General features: G+C 50.2%; 2 protein-coding genes across 3 annotated transcripts in view; both read left to right on the top strand.

Moving 5' to 3' along the window:
* The first annotated feature begins 1,604 nt into the window (after positions 1 to 1,604).
* On the top strand, positions 1,605 to 9,315 carry CDHR4 (cadherin related family member 4). Its single transcript, XM_037529299.2, has 18 exons — positions 1,605 to 1,988; positions 2,114 to 2,273; positions 2,342 to 2,433; positions 3,230 to 3,340; positions 4,242 to 4,345; positions 4,535 to 4,671; positions 4,834 to 5,017; positions 5,115 to 5,268; positions 5,511 to 5,604; positions 5,884 to 6,087; positions 6,168 to 6,307; positions 6,532 to 6,682; positions 6,769 to 6,989; positions 7,232 to 7,374; positions 8,193 to 8,249; positions 8,346 to 8,427; positions 8,636 to 8,663; positions 9,160 to 9,315. Exons 1-18 carry the CDS (start codon positions 1,761 to 1,763, stop codon positions 9,213 to 9,215), a joined length of 2,346 nt encoding a protein of 781 aa, XP_037385196.2. The 5' UTR covers positions 1,605 to 1,760; the 3' UTR covers positions 9,216 to 9,315.
* A 1,703-nt stretch (positions 9,316 to 11,018) lies between these two features.
* Positions 11,019 to 16,698, top strand: part of IP6K1 (inositol hexakisphosphate kinase 1) — a 41,446-nt gene continuing 35,766 nt past the window's right edge. The window contains exon 1 of one of the 2 annotated variants that reach the window (XM_037529289.2): positions 11,019 to 11,338. The gene's annotated coding sequence lies outside the window, so the exon portion shown is untranslated. Of the gene's footprint in view, positions 11,339 to 11,528; positions 11,791 to 16,698 lie in introns of those variants that run through there. The other variant, XM_054693996.1, reaches the window with a different exon arrangement.

Here is a 16,698-nt window from a genome sequence, read left to right as displayed (position 1 = left end):
CAAGTGGCAAGTGCCACCAGGGAAGCATAATTGGGGAGTGAATTGCTGAATTCAGCAGTATGCAGGTCTCTGAGGACACTGACACGAATTCTTTCATGGAAAGAGGGATAAGCTCCGGGCCTCCCTGGTGGCACAAAGGGTTGAGTCTCAGCGCTGTCACTGCTGCAGCCTAAGTTCGATCCCTGGCCAGGGAGCTACCCACATGGTGCAGCAGACCTCTCCTGTCTTGCCTGCTGCTCCCCTCAGCAGTGTGTTTCAGTAGATCCGCCTGTTCTGCTCCCCGCTCTGTCTCTGGTGAATCCTCTCACCCCCTGCACTTCTGGCCTACACCTTGTATGCCTAAATACATAAATAAAATACATCTTTTTAAAAAAAGGAAAGAAAGGGACAAGCTCAACTGGTATGGGTAGGTGAGAGAGTGTGAAGTGAAGAGCTGGAGAGAGGGCCTCCCTGGTGGCGCAGCGGGTTGAATGCAGCGCTGTGAAACTGTCCACAGCCTCCGCAGCGCTGGTTCCCAATTCCCAACCAGCCAGGGAGAATCCCACATGGCGAGGCAGACCTCTCCTGTGTCACCTGATGCAGCCCTCAGCAGTGCCTTGGGTCTGTCTGCCTGTCCTGCTCCCCGCTCTGTCTCTGGTGAATCCTCTCACCCTCCCGTGACTCTGGCCTGTACCTCAGCTCCTGTATAAATAAAATTAAATCTTAAAAAAAAAAAGCTAGAGAGAGCAAGACTAGGCAATTTGTAAAATTGACATGTAACATAAATACAACAAATGGAAAAATCTCAAAGACACAGTTCAATAAATGTTAAAATCTGTACATATTTATGCAACTGTCATCCAGAACAAGATGTAGAACATCCTTAGCCACTTCAGGGAGTTACTTTAGTTACTATACCCTCCAGTTGACATCCCCCAAAATAACCACTCTTGATTTCTGTCACCAAGGATTCCTTTTGTTTGTTGAATGGAGACAACTTTTAAGAGATTTTGTTGATAGCTGGGCTCAGATTTTGTATGCAGGTAATGTCCTAATTGGGCTGGGGGTGGTATGTAGACACGTCCTTGACTCAGTTTTTCCTATGTGCTCTGCTTGTTCGGTCTCTAAGGACTGTATGAACGAGACTTTCCTGAGTCTTAGTTTCCACGTCAGAAGCGTCATCCTTTCTATAGTTCCTTTGGGATGTGGTAATAAATGGGGATATTCATTGGAAAAAATGAAAAAATAGGGGTTTCTGGCCCTTTTAATGCTTGTTTAGGGTGGAGAGTTCAGTCACCAGGATGGGCGGAGTCGGAACTTGGGAGGCCCAGGAGTCCCAGCTGCTCCTTGTGTTTCAGCAACTAACCTGGCAACGGGTGAGCCTGACACACACTGAATGTTCAGGAGCCTTCTCTGCTGTCGGTATCTACAGGCCACTATGCTGCTGCTCAGGTCCCTGGCCCTGCTTGCATTGGTTGTCTCTGGTGAGGAGCTGGTGGGTGGGGAAACCCCACCTCTCCTCCCCTAGTAGAGTCCCAATCTTTTTCAGATAAGCTACCATGAATGGCAGGAAAAGCTAGGGAAGGGCAAGAATCTGAACCCCCACCTTCATTCCTTATATTGGAATAAGTCCTTAATCGACCAAGTCTTCATTCTCAATCTGTGAAATGAGCTACTTGTGTCTGAATGTGAAGGATGAGGAAGAATTTTGTCTGCTTGGCCCCAAAACATGGCCAGGCCCTGATGCATAAGGGCAGGATTTTGTTCACGTGTGTGGGTCCATGAGCATGGGGGCCTCCTGCCTGAATCATCTCTCAATCACAGGCCTCTACTGTCTGCCTTGGTTCATAAATGTCTCTGAGAGCGAGAGGCCTGGCGCCATCCTTCAGACTTTCTCCTTCAACTGCTCTTCTTACACGCCCACCCTGGAGTTGCTCCATGTGCAGCCACCTACCACCTTCTTCAACCCACCCAGCCTGGCCAGGTGGCAGGGGATGTATTTGGCCAAGGTAGGGTCATGGGCACAGCAGGGGACTGTGGGAGAACAAAGAAAGATCCTAAATTCACAAAACCAGAAGTGGGGTTGAGGGGATGGAGTGCCTAGGCCCCACATGGCACTGCCCACTTGCCACAGATGACCTTGAGCAGCTCGGCCCGTCTGGATGCCTTGGCAGTGAATCATTATAAATTGCAGCTGAGGTACACATGTGGCAACTATGTGACAGATGGACTACTCTCTGTGGATGTGCAGCAGGACCCTAGTCATGTCCAATGTGGCCGATTTGCCAGCCCAGGTGAGGGTAGGCAGGGGGGTGGGCAGGCATGACCTGAACAGAGCCTCACTGACCTCCACTTTGGCCAGCTGGTGAAGTCGTTCAGGTGCCAGAGACAGTCACACCTGGGGCCCGGCTGTATACTCTGCTTCTTCCAGGCCTGGAACTCCAGGGAGCCCAGGTGAGCCTACCACACAAGCAATGGAAGGCAGGATGGGGCAGGAACCATGGAGGACCATGCCCCCCCTGCCCAAGCACAGACTGCAGAGAAGACCTTCAGTGTAGCACTGAGCCTCTAAATAATACCTAGTCTTGGAAAGAACTACTGAGGGTTGCCCACCCCTAATGGGCACTTCCTACTGAAACATCTAAGGGGCTGAGTTCTTCCAAGTTTTCCCGTGTGTTCTGAATTCTCTGTGAAAATTCTGTATCACTTTTGTAATAATAATAATAATATGCAGCAGAAGAGGAAGAAATATAGTTTTTTTTTAATTTATTTATTTATGCATACAAGAACTGGGGTACAGGCCAGAGGTGTGGGGGTGAGAGGATTCACCAGAGAAAGTGGGCAGCAGAACAGGCAGATCTACTGAAATACACTGCTGAGGGGAGCAGCAGGTGAGACAGGACAGGTCTGCTGCGCCATGTGGGTTGCTCCCTGGCTTACCGGGGATTGAACTCATGCTGCAGTGGCTGCCAATAGCTTGATAACACTGTCTTTAATCCCTGCGCCATAAGGAAGGCCCAGAGATATAGTTTTTAAAATGAAATAATTGGTTTAAAAGCAGAAAGGACTGTGGCTGAGTATCAGGGGCCAGAGCTAGAGGTCAGGAACCCAGACTTGGGTAAGTATCAGTTGCAGGGTATGGGAAAGTTACGTATGGTCAGATACTTTCTGGATTGTTGGGGCATTTTGACAGGAAAGTTTAGGATACTGGGGGCTGAGGACAGGGCCTCCACCATCTCTATCCTGTCAGATAAAAATCACCAGTGCCCAGGACCCTCCACATTTCCCTGGACCTTTCTCCATTGATGGACTAGGTTGGCTGCGAGCACCACCCCAAGGCCTCAAAGGCCAGGTTCAAAAGGTGAGCATGACTTGGGACCTTGGGATATCGGTAGATTGGGCAGAGTTACCACCTCTTGGAGGTTTATTTTTTCTTGGCCTCCTCTATGTCTTCAATTGTCTTCCTCTCCCAGGCAGTGCACAGCTTACACCTGCTGCCCCATACTGACTATCCTCCCACCTTCGCCTGGTCCTCTGCTAGGCTCTCGAGTTGTAGGAAGAAGAGGGATCCCTGACTTTGAGTGTTCATGGTGACTCAAATAGAAAGGAAGGTTTAGAACAGTCACACAGGAAAAGAAAGTTCTGGGGGAAGTGGTTAGTGCAGTCTGAGAGGAGGTCAGAGAAGTTCCTTTTTTACAAAGATTTATTTATTTATGCATACAAGAACTGGGGTGTAGGCCAGAGGTGGGGAGGTGAGAGGATTCACCAGATACAGTGTGGGGAGCAGAACAGGCAGATCTACAGAAATACACTGCTGAGGGGAGCGGTGGGTGAGACAGTAGAGGTCTGATGCGCCATGTGGGTTAGCTCCCTGGCCTGCTGGGGGATCGAACTTATGCTGCAGTGGCTGGAGACAGCTTGATAGTGCTGTGTCTTTAACCCCAGTGCCACCATGGAGGCCCCAAAGTTCCTTCTTTAAAAACTTTCAGGGCTTAGTGACTGACTCGCAGCAATTCTAAGATGGTAATTCACATTGTGAATGACTCAAATATCACTCTTTTGGGGGCTCTTTGCCTCCTAATAGAAAATTTTATCTTCAAAGGAATGGGACTCTCAGAAATACCTGTTGACAGAGAAACAGGTCATAAGGAAGGTTGGGGTTCCTAGTGGAGGTCTTCGGAGGAATGCTTGTTTGAAAGGAGCACTGGGCACAGATATGCACACTGACACACACTGTGTGTCTTGTTCCATGTGCTCAACAGGTCTTCCAGCTTCAGATCTTGGTGACATTTGGACAAAACAGAAGGTGCCATGGGATGCTAACAGTGAAAGTTTTGCCTGCTCCCTCCAGCCAGATTTCCTTTCTGTAAGGTTCCCCTACTCTGGAAATAGTGGGGCAAGCAGAGCCTAGGCTAGGGTATTAGGAGTACAGGTAAAATGAGGGGCTACTGGAATGTCTCTGGTTAGCTCCTACAGGAGGGAAGCCTTAGGGAAGGGGCCTACTGACTGGGCCAGGGGGTTGGGAGCCAGAGCCAGTGCCCCTCTTTTGATCCAGGGAGCAAGACCAGAATATCACCATCCTGGAGGACCTGGCCCCAGGGAGTAAGGTAGTTCAGGTCCAGGCCCAGGGCTCTGACGTGCGCTATGAAATCCTCTCCCCAGTGCCTTGTCCACTCTTCTCTGTCGGACGCAGTAAGGAGTATGGAGGGTGGATATGGGAATGCCTCTGTGCTGGTCCAGAGGTGACCTGCTGCTTCCTGCCCCACCCTTCTGGTGGATCCAGTGGGAGGGCAAAACGGGAGGAGCTGGAGGCTGGGTTGAATTCTGGGTCCCCCACCTTCCCATCCTGTTCAGTTGACGGTGTGGTCCGGACCACTGCGCCCCTGGAGTTGGCACAGGTGCCAGGTGCGGCGGTTACTCGGCTGCAGGTGAAGGCCTATGAGCGGCTCCAGCCCTGGGCCAGCGTTGAGCTCGATCTTACTGTGAAAGTACAATCAGTTAACCGCTGGCCCCCGCATTGCCTCCCAACACTGCTGGTGTGAGTACATGGGAACTTTATGCAGGCCATAGGGGTGAGAGCCATAGTTTGCACCCCAACCTGGACTCTAGCCCTGTGGCCTGCCCTCTGCTCTCAGGACTCAAATCCCAGAGACCACACCCATAGGCACGGTGCTGAATACCTTCACTTGTTCTGATCTGGACTCTCCTGGCTCCACCCTCGACTATGAATTGCGGTTCCACGCCCCCCTTGGTGCTGCTAGCCTTTGTCTTCAGGATAGGGTTCTGGAGGTGCCTAGGCCCTGCTCCCTCACAGTGTGCAGGGTGCTTGGGATGGAATGGGGAGTGGACCAAAGGTCTGTGGGGTCAAGATCCCATTGGCTTGAAGGTGATGGTGGCGTAATCTGCTTGCTTTGCAATCTGGAGAACAGTGGGTCAGGCTATTTGTGGATGCCCTGGCCTGAGGCAGCCTAATGTGGTACATGGGTCTCCGAGGTCTGGGCTGGGCCTTACTCTCTTGCCTCTCTGGTCAGGTGAATGCCACACTCGACTGTGACACTCCTGGACCCTGCTTGCAGCAAGCTGCCTCCATCCTGGTGTTTGATAGTGGTCAGCCCCAGATGACCAGTGAGTGATCACACGCAGGCCTGGACATTCAGAACAGGGCTGTTCTGTGCTCTTTTCCTCATCCTCAGGACAGGGTCATCTCTTCTCCCTCAGAAGCCAGTAAGGCAGGAGTGTCTCCACTTCACCCTAGAGAGGGGCATAGCTCTCCTCTCCTAGATGCCCTCTCCCCAACAGAGGAGAGGTATTGCTCTCCTTCCTTCCAGATCCTCTCCCTCCTCAGACCACAAGGGCAGGGCTGGGCACCCCAGACCAGCTCCTTAACTGTCAAATGGCCTCCAGCCGAGGTGCCAGTACTGGTGATAGTGACGCCTGTCAACGAGTTCACCCCAGCCTGTGTCTCACGCACATTCCGGGTTCCAGAGGATGCAGGGCCTCACACTCTGCTGGGTTCTGTGGTGGGCACAGACATGGACTACCCGCACGACAGCATTGAGTACTACATCTCTGGCGGATCTGCTATCTTCGCTATGGATCGTCTTAGTGGTACTCCCCACTCTGGGGCTGGGATGGAGGGGTGAAGCCAAGTTGATGCTGTAGGCTGAGTCTGTGGCCACCTCTTGTAGGGGAGGTTTACCTCCTGGGGCCTTTAGACTATGAGCTGCAAAGATTGTATAGGCTCACTGTCCTGCTGCTTGACCATGGCCAAGACCAGGATCCCACCCACCACCGCTCAGGCTCCTGCAGCATTACCATTGACGTTGAGGTAACTGAGCCCCAGGAACTTGAAATCAGTTCAGGTCACCTTCTGGTATTCTGTTGTTCCACTCTATGCCCAGTTTCCTCCATTGGTTGGTTGGATGGTGGTGGGATTTCATTGTGGGAAATTTGGGGCTTATTCCCGACACTTAGGCTCTGGATTTGGGGGGAGGAGGCTGAGGGGCTGGCTTGGGAGTTTGGAGAATGGGTGACCTGGCTACCTTCCTGCAGGATGTGAACGACCATGTGCCCGAGTGTGAGCCCCCATTTCAGGAACTCACCATCCATACTCCCCTGGGCCATAGTGTGGAGGTGACCAAGGTGTCATGTCGGATCCCCCAGGAGCCACAGCGCCTGGCCTTCTCCTACAGTATTGTGGGAGGTGAGGGCCGTAGGGGCCAGCAGGCTGTTGGGGAGGGGCAGACCAAGGCCAGCAGTGGTCTCCTTCTTCTGCCACTTTGCTTTCAGGGAATAGTCGGAGCCAATTCAGCCTGCAAGGCGCTGTCCTGGTGTACAACGACCTCATGTGGAGGCCCTCCTGGCCAGAGCACCCCCTTACTTATGAATTACTGATCCGTGTGACCGATGCAGGCTCCTTCACCTCCCATCTCAGCACCACAGCTACTGTCATTGTGCATCTAGTTCCCTGGACCACCAGCACAATGGCCACAAGCACCCACAGAGACACAGTGAGGAAGGTCCTAGACCATTGAGGGGTGGGGAGAAAGGAACTGGGAGGGTGTTGAGGCCCAGTTTTCCACGTGGAATATTAGGGGAAGGCATTCCTGAGGGAACCATTAGGTACAAAAATCCTGGCACTACAAAAGAACAAATCTGGGGTGTGGGGTGGCCCAGCCCTTGGAGGGGTTTGAAGGCTGGATGATCAGGGCATGTTGGCAGGGCAGTGGTAAGGCTGTGACTCCCATTTCAGGTGACTTCAATGATGACACCCCTACTTGTGAAGAACACAGAGACATTCTGGCAGCCAGAGCCTTGGTTTGTGGTGGTGCTGACAGTGACCGGTGTCCTTCTCCTCTTGGCCCTGGGCTGGCTCCTCAGCAGGTTCCTCCAGGGGTAGGGCTCCTATACTTGTGCTCCCCGCTTCCTCTCCAGCCCTCCTATAGACCCCATCTGTGATAGATGGTTTCACCCAAGATTTGATGACAATGCCCAAGTGGGTGGGCAGACAAAGTGACACAGAGAAAAGCTGCTCTCCCTCCAGAGGTCATCAGGTGAGAGGCAGAGAGATACTGGGAAGGGGCTGTCTCCATTGTTGGTAGAGCCCAGTCTTGGAATGGGATGGGTGTAGGTGAGGCCCAGCGGTTGAGATTCTGAGTCTGTCATGCACTGGACATTCACCCTTATTCCTGACCTCTGCCTTCCACCTGAAACCTGACCTGCCCCTCAGTCCTGTGGGTACAGGATTGAATCCAAGGTAGATGAAGTAAAATGTGAGCATGGCATGCAGACACTGGCTATCCTTGATATAAAGGGGCATATATTTTTTTAAATATTAATGATTCACTTTAAGTATATCTTTTAATTTTCTTTTTTTTTTAAAGATTTATTTTATTTATTTATTATACAAGCACTGGGTACAGTCAGAAGCGTGGGAGGGTGAGAGAATTCACCAGAGCCAGAGCAGGGAGCAGAGCAGGCAGAAGGACCGAAGTACACTGCTGAGGGGAGCAGCGGGCAGCAGGAGAGGTCTGCGCGCCATGCGGGACCCTCCTCCGGTGGGTCTGCAGAGGCTGCAGAGTCTGCAGAGGCTGCGGGCAGCTTCGCAACCCAGCGCTCAACCGCTGCGCCACCGGGGGCAGATAGATGGTACTGTTCCCAGAGCCAGCAGGTCTGCCATCCTAACTGTTTGGTCCCTCCTCCTGGTATTGTAGGTTCATCCAGGTGTTACAGACACCAAGCAAACCAGCCCAGGCTCTGCTGCTAAACAGGTCAGTTTCCTTTGCATAATTCTATGTCTGGGAGTTGATCGCCTAAACTTTGCATCTAGAGCCTTATCCTGTACACTTATGCCTACTTTTCCCTAGTGGAACTGAAGGGTCCATTGAAAGGTTTGTGGAGGCACCAAGTTTGGAGATGTCCCAGGAACCCAGTAGAGTCATGAGCCTGGTATGTCAACCTACCATTCTGTGCAGTGGGCACTGAGCCTACTCTAGAGTATCCCCCCGCCCCCGCCAAACCTATCACCTTCCCCGTGGATGGCTACCCCAGTGGGCTGGAGGATGGAGGAGACAGGTGAGCTCCTGACAGGCCTCCCCTGAGGCAGGTGTCCATCTGCCTGCAACTCATTGAACCCTTTTATTTTTCCCTTCAGCAGCATTTTGATGGCAGAGCACAGGACTCCCGTGAGTCCCCCTCTTCCCAAACCATATCCCACCTGGGCCTACTTCCTCTCCTTACCCCATCTCAGTATCTTCTCCCACCAGACATCCACTATCTACTTTTCCTCTGAATGGGGTCTGTTCTCACCCACTCACGCTACAGTCAATTTTTATCAAACACCTGTGGAATCGGGAGGTGACACAGACCTGGTCTGGTTCCTGCCCACTGGGGAAGAGGGGGATGATGAGGAGGGAGCCCCCCCAGAAGACTCCATTGGCACCAGAGTAATGTGGCATTGAACTTAGGGGAACGGGTGTCCCACTGGAGGAGTAAGGACGCTTCCTGTGTGCTTGAGCTGGAACTTGGAGTATTTGATCAGAAAGGAGGGAGGTGACAGCTTGGATCAAGGAGAAGAGGGTCACACCAAGGGTCCTGGATGCCTTTCTTTACCCTTAGTGGGGGAGGCAGTTCTGCTGAGGCCAGCAATGTCCTCTCTTTCTTCTGATCTTTTGAGCTTAGGTACAGGCAGAGACTATCTGTTCAACACACGTACAGGAGCCCGGCGCTGGCTCTGAGGCCAAGAAACTGCTACACTATGTTTGGAGTTTCTTCTTCAAGTGATCATGGGCTGTGTTTTCAAGTTGATTCAATAATAAACAAAATTACAAACAGGAAAGTCCCAGCTTTGTAACCTTTGTGTGGGAGAAGCTGTGAGATCTGTGCTTTCTTGTTTTCACTTGGAGAATGCCCTATTGTAGGCACACTCTAGGGAGTAATGACTATTTTTTTTTTCAAGAAGATGTTGTACAATGCTCTCAAAGTGATTTATGTTTTGCAGAGGTAAGAGGCTGTTACCCTTGTCAGAGTGAGGGGGTCTCCAGTCAGCTTCTCCCCTCAGAGACCACATCCGCAGTGACAGATGGGAAGGGTGCAGAAACTTCCTTTTCCTGTTGAAAGGAGGTCAGTGTTGTTGTTTGGGGATCCCACTAACTTCCAAGGAAGTTTGCTGTGTGTGGAGGTTTTCTTGGGAAGGATCTGGAGCTTTTGCTTTGGTGCAGACTTGAGAACCCTATGGTCATGGAGGGATTGATGGTAGCCCCCTTCTGAGGGATTGTTCTCAATTCTTCCTGATCTGTTTCTTCTGATTCCTTGGCCCTTTATCCTGCCTCGACTGAACTGAGTCGATGCAGGTAGCCAGGTGGTGCAGGGCAGCTTCTGTGGGTGCACTGCTAGCCAGTATCCATGCCCAGTCTGACATCAGGTCTCAGGTTACTGCTAGTTCTCTAAAGGACCTGCCTTCTGGGGTGGAGGCTACAATTATTGTGGTTTCCCCACGTTCTTTCAGTCTTTTCCTTTCAAAGTCTGTGGACCTATTCAAGTCTGAGGCACTGTAGGACCTCCTTTCCTGAGCCAGTTATGATGTGTGTGTGTGGGTGGGATAGGAGGGGTGCGTGGTTGTGTGCAGCGAAGAAATGAGTGCCAAGTGTAGAAAAGGCATGCTTCTCCTCCCAATAAAATGAAGGTGTCAGAACTGGCCTCCAGGACAGCAACCTGAGGGCAGGGTGTTACTGGATGGTTACAGGCAGACATTTCCTGGGCACTTAACCTGCTCTAAGGGCTCATTAATTTAACTTCATTTCTGAGACTCTCTATTGTTCTCATTTTACAGGTGGGGCAACCAAGACTCAAAGTTACAGAACTGGCTAGTCCCAGCACTTAATGTGGGTCTAGGGATAACCCTATTTGCAGAACTCATAGTTGGCCTCCAAGGCAGGTCAGGACAGTTCAGGACAAAAGGTTTTGATATAGAAATTCAAGACAAGATGTCCTAGGGTAGGAAAACAGAGTGTCTGCTATGCACCAGATCTTGTGTTGGGGACTGAACTCTGGACGGACAAAGGTGGGCAGCAGGCCAGGCAGAGATTAGTAGGGCAGCCCAGATCATGGTACAGGACTGGTGAGGGAAGCTGCTGAGAAGAGGGCATTATATTATGAAGCCGGTAGAAGGAGGCAGGAGACCGGACTTCTCAGCTTCCAGCGGTGGCATGACCTTGGCCCCACCCATCCCCTCTGCGCCTCAGTTTCCTCACCAGTGAACTGGGAACAACAACCCCTTCTTCTTAGGGTGGGTGACAAACAAACAAATAGCACTCAACAAACATTGCCTAAGTGTAAGAGCGTCTGAGAGAAGAAGCTGCGGGTTCCGGACACCAGGGGTGCACTCCGAGAGGCCAAGGGCGATACGGCCTCGGAATCGCCGGCAAGAGCTCCGCCACCAGAGCCTCCGGGACCCGCGCGCATGCGCCAACCCGTGCCGTCACAGTCACGTGCCTAGGCGTGCAGCTTGGGCTTTGGGAGGCAGGTTCTGACTGACAAAGCAGCCGACCTGTCAGCAGGAAGCACTCCCCGGGCTTCGGGCGAAGAGGCTGTTGATTGGGGATAAACTCAGTCGGGGGCGGGTTCTTTGCCGTCCTGGTTACTATGACGCCCGGCCCCCGCCCCCTCGGCTGGCCGCCATCTTGTTGTTGATCCGTACCCAGTGGGCAGCGCCGGGAGCTGGACCGAGCGGCCGCTGCGGGGCCGCTGCTGCGGGGCTCAGCCACCTGCGCTGCCTGCCAGGGGGCGGGCCGAAATCTGGAGGCCCGGGGGGCCCAGCTCCCGTTGGGAGCAGTGGGCGCCCGCTGCCCGGGCCGGGCCGGTGAGTGACAGGAGCCGGGCGAAAGACCGGCCTGGCGGGCGGCGGCGGGCGCGGGGTTGGAGCGGGCGCGTGGAGGGCCGGGGATTTGACTGAGCATCGCTCGAGCATGGCTCGAGCATCCCGACTGGCAACCTGGAGCCTTCCAGATGCTGGCGCTGAGGCGGGGAGGACCTTGAGCGGGGTGGATTTCTTGAGAGCCCCGCACCCGAGGATCCTCTGGGTAGCGGGTAAACTAGCTTCTCTGATCCACACCTTGGTCTCCGCTGCCCTGCAATACTGAAACGTGTGCAGTGCCAGCATGATGCTTTTCGGGGCGTTCTTTGCTTCTCGTTGTGTTGTGGGATCTACACGTACCTCTTTTTTAGATGTCACTCCTGCGAGTGATTTTCAGACTGCTTGAGACGAGACTTAAGACTAGACAAAACAAGCTAAAGCCCCCACGAACCAGGCAGGTCAGTGTCACGGCCCTGTGATTCTGCCAGGTGCCTGTCTTCTGTGCTCTTTGGAGCCCACTGTTTGCTTCTTCCTAAAGGGCTTGGTTAAATGATCTTGATATCCAAATTTTATTCGGGAACATAATTTTTTTTTTTTGCTTTTCGACCACCACTTTTTGGAGTTGTGGGAAGGTCTTTCTCTTGTTCTTGGAGAATGTGGATATTAAGGTGATGATTTGGTTGATTTCATCTCCTAATGAGAGTCTACCAGTTTAACCAGGAGACAGAGCAAATGTAGGAGTGTGTTAGAATCAGAAAACCAAAACTTTTTGTCGTTGTGAATAGTATGGAACGACCAAATTAACTTTGAGCAGTACTAAATGTATCTTCCCCAATGAAAACAGATCGACAGATCCCTTTCCTGTGAGGATGGCAGGTAGGAGACCCCAGGCAAGGTGTGCAGGTCTAGGAAGAGTTCTTAATGCTCCAAAAACACATTTCTCTTTCTCTGTGGTTCCTTGCCTTCTCCTCACAGGCTCCTTGTTTGTGGTCATACAAAAAGCTTGCATGAGATGACAGAATTCAGGCAATGCTTTGTACACATGTATTAAGATGTTGTCACCTCAAATTGTTTAATTCGAAAGAAACCATCACCTCTCTTTTGGAGAGCAGAAGCTGAAACTGGAGGAGGTGGCCTGTTGCTGTTTGCCTTACTTGTAAGAAGAGTGAGAAGTTGATTAGTCTTTATTTTATTTCATTGCCATGACGTTTTTTGAATCTTGAATGACTTTTGACCTTTGTGAGACCATTTCCTTGGGCAATCCTTCACAAGAAAGGCTAGATCCTAAAATATTAGCTTCTCAATATTGCCCCACGGTAACTCTCCTCTAGCTCTCCTCCTTTGATTAACACTGCCGAAAGTTAAGGCAACTATAGGGTTAAATTCTTGCTGATATTTGTTAAAATAACCATAAATTAGACTCCTAACCTGTTCAGAATATCTGTCTTCTGTGCTCTTTGGAGCCCACCATTTGCTTCTTCCTAAAGGGCCTAGTTAAATGATCTTGACACCCAGATTTTATTTTATTTTATTTTATTTTTTTTTTTTAAAGATTTATTTATTCATTTATACAAGCACTGGGTACAGTCAGAAGCATGGGAGGGTGAGAGAATTCACCAGAGGCAGAGCAGAGAGCAGAGCAGGCAGAAGGACCGAAGTACACTGCTGAGGGGAGCAGCGGGCAGCAGGAGAGGTCTGCGCGCCATGTGGGACCCTCACCCGGCGGCGGCCGGGGATCGAACCGGCGCTGCAGAGGCTGCAGGCAGCATCACAACCCAGCGCTCAACCACTGTGCCACCAGGGACGCCCGACACCCAGATTTTAAAGAGACATTCTCTTCAGTCAAAACACCTACTTTTGCGTACAATTTTAGGCAGTTGAATAGCCCATTAAATTCCATCCCAGGTCTAACCCTATATTAGAACTGATGCCCCAAGGAAATTATAGAATATCCAGGAACTTTTACTGCTTTTGTCTAATGCTTTTACTACCTTGTGAACATTTGTGAGTAGTAGATGATGCTTAATTCAATGTAATATTACACAAAGGTACCTAATAGGAAAAGCATGCTTCTCTGCGCTCCCAGTGAAAATTTGCACTGGGCTTTTTAAGTGCAAGTGAGTAAGAATGTTGTTATAATAGCAGACCCATCACCCTTAACTTTTTTGTTTTTGTATAATGTATCTGTAAATGTCAGCATTACTTGAGTAACAGACACATTTTATAAAGTATGGAGAATGTACACCAGAGTTAGAAACTGCTGCGGGCTTATGGTATGAGAGATGATGGCATTCAAGACCCCAGCCTACTTCCAGGGCTAACCAAATGGTTTTGGTAAGCATTCCGTACTCATTATTTCCCTGTACAAATTCTCTTCCCAGCTATATCCATGGCTTTTGCCCCCTTTTGGCATACTCTTACCCTTCAGCTTCTCTTTTCTCCAGCATCCAACTCAGGTCCTTCCTACCTTAAAGAAGCACTCCCCAGGGCCTCCCCGGTGGCACAGTGGATGAGCGTTGGGTTGCGAAGCTGCCCGCGGCCTCTGCAGCGCTGGTTCGATCCCCGGCTGCTCCCCGGCCACCAGAGGAGGGTCCCACATGGCGCGCAGACCTCTCCTGCCGCCCGCTGCTCCCCTCAGCAGTGTACTTTGGTCCTTCTGCCTGCTCTGCTCCCCGCTCTGGCTCTGGTGAATTCTCTCACCCTCCCGCGCTTCTGACTGTACCCAGTGCTTGTATAAATAAATAAAATAAATCTTAAAAAAAAAAAAAGAAAAAAAAAAAAAGAAGCACTCCCCAAACATTCCAACCCGTGGAGCTACTTCAGTCCTTCTGAACTCTACATAGCATTATTACCCTTAAACAAAAATTAAAAATCACACTTTAAAAAAAATATTTATGCATACAAGAATTGGGGTACAGACCAGAGGTGTGGGGGGGTGAGAGGATTCACCAGAGACAGTGGGGAGCAGAACAGGCAAACTGATTGAAGTACACTGCTGTAGGGAAGCAGCAGGTAAGACAGGAGAGGTCTGCTGCGCCATGTGGGTCCTCTTCCAGTTAGACCAGGGATCTGACTGCTGATAGCTTGACAGTGCCGTACTTAACCCCTTTTGCGCCACCAGGGAGGCCCTAAACATCACACTTTTTTTTTTTTTTAAGATTTTTTTTTTATAAGTCAGCTTTTTTTTTTTTTTAAAGATTTATTTATTTATTCATACAAGCACTGGGTACAGTCAGAAGCATGGGAGGGCGAGAGAATTCACCAGAGCCAGAGCGGGGAACAGAACAGGCAGAAGGACCGAAGTACACTGCTGAGGGGAGCAGCAAGCGGCAGGAGAGGTCTGCGCACCATGTGGTACCCTCACCCAGTGGCCGGGGATTGAACCGGCGCTGCAGAGGCTGCAGGCAGCTTCGCAACCCAGCGCTCAACCACTGCGCCACCGGGGGAGGCCCTAAACATCACACTTTTTAAGGAATTTTTTTTTCCTGGTATAAGACCTGGCTCCTTTGCTACGCTACTGTATCTTGTACCTACATATAGGTATCTTGTACCTACATATATATTTTTGTACCTACCTATAGATGAGGATTAAATGTTTACAGAAATGTGCTAATTTGTGTGGCAAACTCTGTAATTCAGCAGGAAAATGGAGGTAGTGGGCAAGAAGAAATGGGAAGTTGGTGGCTTTGGAGCTCTAACCCCTACCTGCCTGAAGTGCTTACACTTTAGTGCCTTTTCTTCCATCCTCAGTGCTTCAGAACAGATGCAGAACTTCCTCAGAGTACAGAACCGAGCCCTGAAAACAGTAATTCTGAATCTCAGAAGGGGATCAGTTGGCTAAAATGCCAACTTTAACTTAGAAAAGTGTCGGATGAACATAGCACTGGGTTCTGAGTTTCTTAGGCCCTCTTCTTGGTTGGGTCTTGGTCTCACTGCCATCTCGGGCTACTGTAAACACATTGGCACTATTTGCTGCTTGCTCTCGTCCAGTCCTGAAACTACGGAGCAGTGATGGACAGAGCTGTGGAAAGGTTGCAGAGTACATTCTGTCTCTGACTTGGGGCAAAAGAATGGTCAGACACTTTGTATGTGCCAGTGGAACCATGCTTTTGCCCGTATATTAAATGCAACTTCTCTTCTACTACAGTGATATTTGAGCATTGGATTCCAGATGGGAAAACCCAAGACATCTTAGTTCTTTACAAAAGATAAGGACTTTCATGCTTGCCGTTTTGGTGTGGAGTTATACGAAGGAGGCATTACAAAGGTGTTTTGATAGGAGTACATTCACTTCAGTGTTAAATCCCTGTTAGGAACTTTGTTTTGTTGAGTGCTTAGAAAATCTATTACTGATCTCATCTCTAAATTTTTTATTTGTAGATGGGGGTTTAACTTCTTTATCCCTGCTCCCTCATTTTATGAAAGGTGCGTAGGCTAGGGGAGCAGGTCTAGGACTGTACTCCTTTTATATCTTAAAATTTGATGTCAAATGAATAAGAGTACTTTGAAGTTCATAAAATCTGTGCATGTGGTGATGGAATGAACACTTATAAGCAATTTATTCTATAATTGAAGAATCAGATATTGACAAGTGTTGATGAGGATGTAGAGACATTGAAACCCTCATGCACAGCTGATGGGATTGTAAAATGATGCAGCCACTTTGGAAAATAGTCTGGTAATTCTTTTTTTTTTTTTTTTAAGATTTATTTATTTATGCATACGAGAACTGGGGTGTAGGCCAGAGGTACGGGAGGTGAGAGAATTCACCAGAGTGGGGCGCAAAACAGGTGGACTGACTGAACTACACCACTGAGGAGAGCAGCGGGCGAGACAGGTGAGGTCTGCTGTGCCATGTGGGTCAGCTCCCTGGCCAGGGATCAAACTGGTGCTGCAGTGGCTGCAGATAACTTGATAGCATTGTGTCTTTAACCCCTGCACCACCAGGGAGGCCCCCTCTTTTTTTTTTTAATTTATTTATTTATGCATACAAGAGCTGGGGTGTAAGCCAGAGGTGTGGGTAAGGGGTGGATGAGAGGATTCACCAGAGATAGAGTGGGGAGCAGAATAGGCAGATCCACTGAAATACACTACTGAGGGGAGCAGCAGGCGAGACAGGAGAGGTGTGCTGTAACATGTGGGTTCCCTGGGCAGGGATTGAACTCATGCTGCAGTGGCTACTGATAGCTTGATAACGCTGTGTGTCTTTAACCCCTATGCCACCAGGGAGGCCCCAAGTCTGGCAGTTCTTTAAATGGTTAAACATAAAGAATACATGTGACCCAGCAAGCCCATGTGTTATGTATCCAAGAGAAATAAAAACATGTTCACACAAAATGGCACAATGTGAATGAATGTTTATAGCA

Source organism: Talpa occidentalis, unplaced genomic scaffold, assembly GCF_014898055.3.
Source record: "Talpa occidentalis isolate TD23 unplaced genomic scaffold, MPIMG_talOcc4v2.1 talOcc4.10, whole genome shotgun sequence".
Lineage (NCBI taxonomy): Eukaryota > Metazoa > Chordata > Mammalia > Eulipotyphla > Talpidae > Talpa > Talpa occidentalis.
Note: the sequence above shows the minus strand (reverse complement) of the source record. Positions and strands in the feature narration are given on the sequence as shown.

What these genes read in the sequence shown, in the direction of transcription:
- CDHR4 (XM_037529299.2), top strand. Translation starts at nt 1,761, where the DNA reads ATGAGCATGGGGGCCTCCTGCCTGAATCATCTCTCAATCACAGGCCTC. An exon ending in ACTCTTCTCTGTCGGACGCA is followed by an intron (nt 4,672 to 4,833) that starts GTAAGGAGTATG and finishes CATCCTGTTCAG; the next exon opens with TTGACGGTGTGGTCCGGACC. An exon ending in CGCTATGGATCGTCTTAGTG is followed by an intron (nt 6,088 to 6,167) that starts GTACTCCCCACT and finishes CACCTCTTGTAG; the next exon opens with GGGAGGTTTACCTCCTGGGG.